We start from the raw sequence: 6,171 nt of genomic DNA on the forward strand, positions 1-6,171 counted from the left end.
ACTCCCTCTCTCTCCTCTCATTCTCTCGCTCCCTCCCTCTCTCCCCCTCCCTCCACCACTCTCCCTCCCTCCCTGGTCTCTCACCCGCTCTCTCTGCTGGTCCAGTATAATCTGGCAGTGGTCTATCTCAGTGTTGAACATGCCCAGCAGGGTGCTGTAGTTTGGGGAGAACAGCTGGTTGATCCTGGGTCTCTCTAAGAGGGTGCCAAAGATCTGGAGGAGCTGGAGGAGCATAGGCACAGAGAGTAGAAAACTATGCTCTTACAATCACACAAACAAACAGAAACCACTGAGTCAGGGCTATGGTTCGGGTTTGATGGGCTATGTTTAGGGTAACGGGTCAGGGCTATGTTTAGGGTAAAGGGTCAGAGCTATGGTTAGGGTTTGATGGGCTATGTTTAGGGTAAAGGGTCAGAGCTATGGTTAGGGTTTGATGGGCTATGTTTAGGGTAAAGGGTCAGAGCTATGGTTAGGGTTTGATGGGCTATGTTTAGGGTAAAGGGTCAGAGCTATGGTTAGGGTTTGAGGGGCTATGTTTAGGGTAAAGGGTCAGAGCTATGGTTAGGGTTTGAGGGGCTATGTTTAGGGTAAAGGGTCAGGGCTATGGTTAGGGTCAGGGGTGTCTATGTTTAGGGTAAAGATTCAGGGCTATGGTTAGGATTAGGGTAAAGATTCAGGGCTATGGTTAGGGTAAAGATTCAGGGCTATGGTTAGGATTAGGGTAAAGATTCAGGGCTATGGTTAGGGTAAAGGGTCAAGGCTATGGTTAGGGTAAAGATTCAGGGCTATGGTTAGGGTAAAGGGTCAGAGGGTAGGGTTATTTTCAGGTGTGTCTCACCTTGAATGCAGACTCCAGGCCTTTAGAGTGTTGGAAGGCCAGGTTGAGAACGGTCCCCAGCCTCTGGTCAAAGTCTCTGTTCTGCTCCATGAAACGCCTGTAGTCCACTAGGAAGTCCTAAACACACCAGCAAACAAACGTCATGTTAGTGGTCATTTGACAATGGTCAAATAAAGCATTAGTAAAAGTTCGAACAGAGGTGCCACCAGCTTCACCTCTTTAGTGTAGTCCAGCGGGTCGTGTTTGCTCTCCCTCAGAGTTCTCCAGCTGTCGTGGAACTCCTCGTTCATACTGAACACCATCTCACTGAGGATCTTCCCCCTCGACCCTCCCAGCTCAACCTTCTCCAGCTTCAGGAAGACCAGCGCAGACGCAAACAGCTCCTGGTAGATAGATGCATTAAAGCATAGATGGATGGATGGATCCCTATATAGTACACTACCTGTGCCCGGAGCCACACGCAAACTCGTGCCAGACACACACCTCGATCATGAGCAGCCGGTCCAGTATGTGGTCAGCCCTGTGGAAGACCAGTGTGGAAGGGAAGTCCCATTGTTTGACAGTCTCCCCGCTGCGGTAGTACTGAGGGATGCGCTGGCGGTGTGTGTGGAACAGGCGCTTGAAGCTCCGCAGGACACTGATTGTCACCTGCACCCTCTCCACTCCTTCTTCCAGTTCCATCTTAAACAGCTCCTCTGGGATCAGATACGCAAACGCCTGGAGACCCGAACAGAGAGGCGTTATATGTAACACACACACAACACGTGCACACACACACGCGCAGACACCACACACCCACCTTCTCGATGAGTAAATTGCAGAACTCCTGCAGTAGGAGCACCATGCGTGGAGGGCGGCAGTAGTATTGGGAGCGACTCCAGATGAGACACAGCGTGTGGAAGAGAGGAGGTAACAGCATCTCTAGCTTGTTGAAACTCCCCTCCTCCAGACAACTGATCAGTCTCCTCAGTGGTCTCAGGTAGAGGTCTATATCCTCAGCCTCTAAAACCGCTGTGGGAGAGAAACATTGGGGTCGGAGATGATTAAGGGAAAGGAGATACTTGAAGGATGGTGCTTGTGATGGGAACAAGGCCTCTCGCACTACCCTGGTTGACTTTGAGGCAGATGTCGTGGAAGGAGGCGTAGTAACTGCTCTTGATCCTCCTCAGAATCTCCATGATCTGTTCCACCTTAGGGTTCATGATCTGAGAGAACACGGAACGTAGATTTATTTTTTATGTTTTTAACTCTGAGCAAACACAAGCATACACACTGACCTGACTCTACTCCAGCCTACCTGTGAATGGATGCCTAGCAGGTTGCCTCTCTGACAGGCCCAGAAGTGGAGCTCCGCGCTGGGGCCCGGGTGGTCTCCCTGCTGCAGCACCATGCTGGAATCCCTCTTCAGGACGGTCCAGACCTGACCGGACCACTGGATTACCAGGGTCTCTATGGAATACAGCAGAGCCCGGTCTATTGGCCAGCCATTAGAGCTAGGGGGAGAGAGAGAGAAGTCACACACACACACACACACACACACAGCTCCACCCCACATTCCCACACACAACTGACCTGAGCAATATGTCCTGCGGCTGAGATCTCTCCACACACAGTGGTAGGGGCAGCAGGGTGCGTCCCTCTGCCCTGCCTCTCAGAGTGACCACTTTGCTCCTCAGCTGCTCCAGGTGTCTGTGTATGTCCTCAGACACCACCCGAGGCCAACCGCCGTGGTTCAGAGAGTTAGATAACACAGACACCAGAACCTTACCCCCATGGTAATTCAGAGTTAGATATAAAGAACGGGTATCAGCACGTCCACACATACCCTCTCCCCCTCAACCCCAACCCCAAACAAACACCTCTCCCCTTTTACTTACCTCGGAGATGAGGAGCGGCATGTGCTCCATGGGGTGTCCGGAGACCTCCCCCAGCCACATCTGAGTCCTGAAGCCCTGCACGGTGATCCTCAGGACCCCCTTCTTCAGCACGCACATCAGCTTGGTCTTCCAGGGGGCTGACGTCTTTAAAGATGTAAACATAGTGGAAATGCTTTCTATTTGTATTGAAAGCACTAGAAATAAGTCAAACCGTATTTCAACAAGGTACTTCCCAGCTAACACACAACGTTCTGAGAACCATTTTATTTATTTATAAAAAAAATTATGAGCTTGGTTACAGCGTGGTTGTCCTGTGGTTATTTTGCATACAACCTTCCCACAACTTTCAAGGAATGGTGCAGGATAGTTGCTTGGCTTTGGAACATTCTGAGCATATGTAAGGATCTTGGCCCAAAAAATATATCACATTCTTTTCTTTGTATTTCATTACTTTAACAGAATGTCTCCTAAAAGTTCAAATGGTTACAATCCATTGACATTTTGGTAATGTTCTAGGAACGTTCTCCACTGGTTTGACATTGGGAATATTCTCAAATACTGTAGTTCAGAGAACGTTAAGAACGTTTTTCTGTAGGAATTTTAGAACTTCAGCATAAGGTTTCCAACAGGTTTTCCTCATTGTTCTATTTAAAGTAATGTTCTCAATTGTACCAAGAATGTTAGGAAATTCTTTTCCCTTAAAACCACACGAAAACTTTTGTAACCTTCCGTGAACATTCTAAAGATGTCATTTAAAAACATGTACATTCCGTTCTCAGAGTCAACAAAACATCCTCTTTCTTGTTCAGTGTGTTCAGGTGTGTAGGCAGCGCCCAGTATTTGGTCACACCTGAACTTAATGAGTGATTGTTTCCTTTGAAATGGGGTCTGTTTGAATAGACTAAAATTAACAGCTTTGCATGAGAAAACAAATATGGCACGCTAGCTCAGTCCTAATGGGGCACTGGACATGAATAAAGAACAGAACATGCTGTGTCACGATAAATGCGTTTGCATGATTAATGCCTAAGGAATAAGCTAGCAGTGTTATTGAAAGTTAAGGAAGTTATTCAAAAATCTCCAAATATCCTACAATTTTCGTTAATAAAACCTCCTAGGAACCAGAGTACAACGTTCTCAGAACATCCCTGTAACCTAAAAATACAATTTCCCAGAAAAGGCTACATTTTCACTTTTGTTCTCAGAACGTTTAAAAAACCTTCAGTTTTACCAGTCAGGAAACGTATGGCTTCGTTCCCACAACCAATGTGAAACCAAAAACATACATTCCCACAACTTCCAAGGAACCAAATGTGCTAGCTGGGTTGTTAGATTCCGTTACTTAATTGTGAAAGCAACTGCAATAACCCCATCTATAGCCTATAATCATTCATCAGAACATTTATACGATTCATGTAGGAAAAAAGACAGACTGTGTGTGATGCCGAACCAGCTGGGTATTGAACCCATGTCAAGACATGACAAAGCTTGATTATTTGAAACAGCTGTGTGGTGCTAGACAAGAAAAGAAAAACGTGCACCCTTGGGATCCTCAGGACTGAGTTTGGGAAACGCTGCCTTAGCCAGTGGAAAGCCCCGGCAGCCATTTTTCAACAAACCTTTTTTTTGCCGATACTTTCTTCGTTGTCGATTCGGAAGAAACTTGTCTTTTTTACGAACCTGTTCAGTTGCAGGTGGTACCCCAAAAAATGCGGTCATATTCAAAAAGATATTAAATGCACTTTTCCCACCAAGTGAGGAGTTCCCTCGCCAACATGTTGCATTTCCCAACATCTTTGCAGGAACTAGTCGCTGCCGTGGAAACATGCAACAAACAAAAAAAATAGATCAAAGATATCCACACACGCAAGCGAGATGTCTTTCTCGATCAAAAAGTGGATTGAATATTTTTTCGGAATGTTCTCTACTTCCACCTGTAACTGGACAGAAGTTTACAAGAGACACGTTTCTTCTGAATCAAGAATGAAGAAAGTGTTGTCGCTCTTGTTGTCGCTCTGGATAAGAGCATCTGCTTAATTACTAAAATGTCAATGTATTGCCAAAGAAAAGGTTAGTTGAAAAATGGCTGCCGGGGCTTTCCAGAAGCTAAGGTGTAACGGCTGTATGGTAGCATTTACATATCAGCAGTACACTGTGTAGCTGTGCGTGTGTGTGTGTGTCGCTCACCTGTGCGTCTCCAGCGTGTAGTGTCCCCCCAGGACCAGTGAAGAGCAGTAGTCGGTCACTCCAGACATGGTCCAGGAAATCCAGTAGAATCCTCTGGTTCTCCTCCGCCCCAATGAAACGATTCCACTTGTCAGTCTTCACCCGGAGAACGCAAAACGCCTGGAAACATGGTGCATTAGACGTGTCATTTGTTGATCACCTTTGTATCTGCTCTCTGCTTTAGCCCTACATAGGACACCGCTCGGGCTGTTGTATGCTGTGATATAATGTCATACATATTTGTATTGAAGCGAGCTAAAGTCTACTGCAATTATTGGACTGATGAGACGTGCAAATTTTTTTGTCTGCAAAACAGATCTCCCCAAATAACCATAAAGCCTAACATCACCTCCGCCATCACCTCTCCAGTTACCCAAGCCCTTAGACTGCTCTCTCTGCTTCCGCACGGCAAGCCAAACCTATGCATCAAGTCTGACACCAACAGGCTCCTGAACAGCATCGATCCCCAAGTCATAAGACTGACTACACTGACTATCTGAGTTAACCCTTGTATTTGATTTTATTTTGTCTCTATGCACACTCACAGGACTCCAACACACACATAACATGCACACACATCTACACTGTCTCTATGCACACTCACAGGACTCCAACACACACATAACATGCACACACATCAACACTGTCTCTATGCACACTCACAGGACTCCAACACACACATAACATGCACACACATCTACACTGTCTCTATGCACACTCGCAGGACTCCAACACACACATAACATGCACACACATCTACACTGTCTCTATGCACACTCACAGGACTCCAACACACACATAACATGCACACACATCTACACTGTCTCTATGCACACTCACAGGACTCCAACACACACATAACATGCACACACATCTACACTGTCTCTATGCACACTCACATGACTCCAACACATACATAACATGCACACACATCTACACTGTCTCTATGCACACTCACAGGACTCCAACACACTCATAACATGCACACACATCTATACTGACTCTATGCACACTCACAGGACTCCAACACACATATAACATGCACACGCATCTACACTGTCTCTATGCACACTCACAGGACTCCAACACACACATAACATGCACACGCATCTACACTGTCTCTATGCACACTCACAGGATTCCAACACACACATAACATGCACACACATCTATACTGACTCTACGCACACGCACAGACACTTACAATCATAATTTTACGCTGCTGCTACT

At 46.4% G+C, this 6,171-nt stretch overlaps 1 protein-coding gene across 1 annotated transcript in view; it reads right to left on the minus strand.

The window, feature by feature from the left end:
* Window positions 1-2,877, minus strand: part of dnah9l (dynein, axonemal, heavy polypeptide 9 like) — a 91,684-nt gene extending 88,807 nt beyond the window's left edge. The window contains exons 1-9 of the mRNA XM_090224753.1: window positions 2,716-2,877; window positions 2,450-2,601; window positions 2,136-2,331; window positions 1,944-2,043; window positions 1,638-1,849; window positions 1,322-1,555; window positions 1,054-1,221; window positions 839-955; window positions 85-222 (exon numbers count right to left, since the gene is read on the minus strand). Of these exons, the coding sequence (XP_090080879.1) occupies window positions 85-222; window positions 839-955; window positions 1,054-1,221; window positions 1,322-1,555; window positions 1,638-1,849; window positions 1,944-2,043; window positions 2,136-2,331; window positions 2,450-2,601; window positions 2,716-2,877 (1,479 nt within the window). The remainder of the gene's footprint in view (window positions 1-84; window positions 223-838; window positions 956-1,053; window positions 1,222-1,321; window positions 1,556-1,637; window positions 1,850-1,943; window positions 2,044-2,135; window positions 2,332-2,449; window positions 2,602-2,715) is intronic.
* Window positions 2,878-6,171: the final 3,294 nt, after the last annotated feature.

The sequence above is a fragment of the Oncorhynchus mykiss genome, chromosome 28, assembly GCF_057628025.1.
Source record: "Oncorhynchus mykiss isolate SJ-2025 chromosome 28, ASM5762802v1, whole genome shotgun sequence".
Taxonomy (NCBI): Eukaryota; Metazoa; Chordata; class Actinopteri; order Salmoniformes; family Salmonidae; genus Oncorhynchus; species Oncorhynchus mykiss.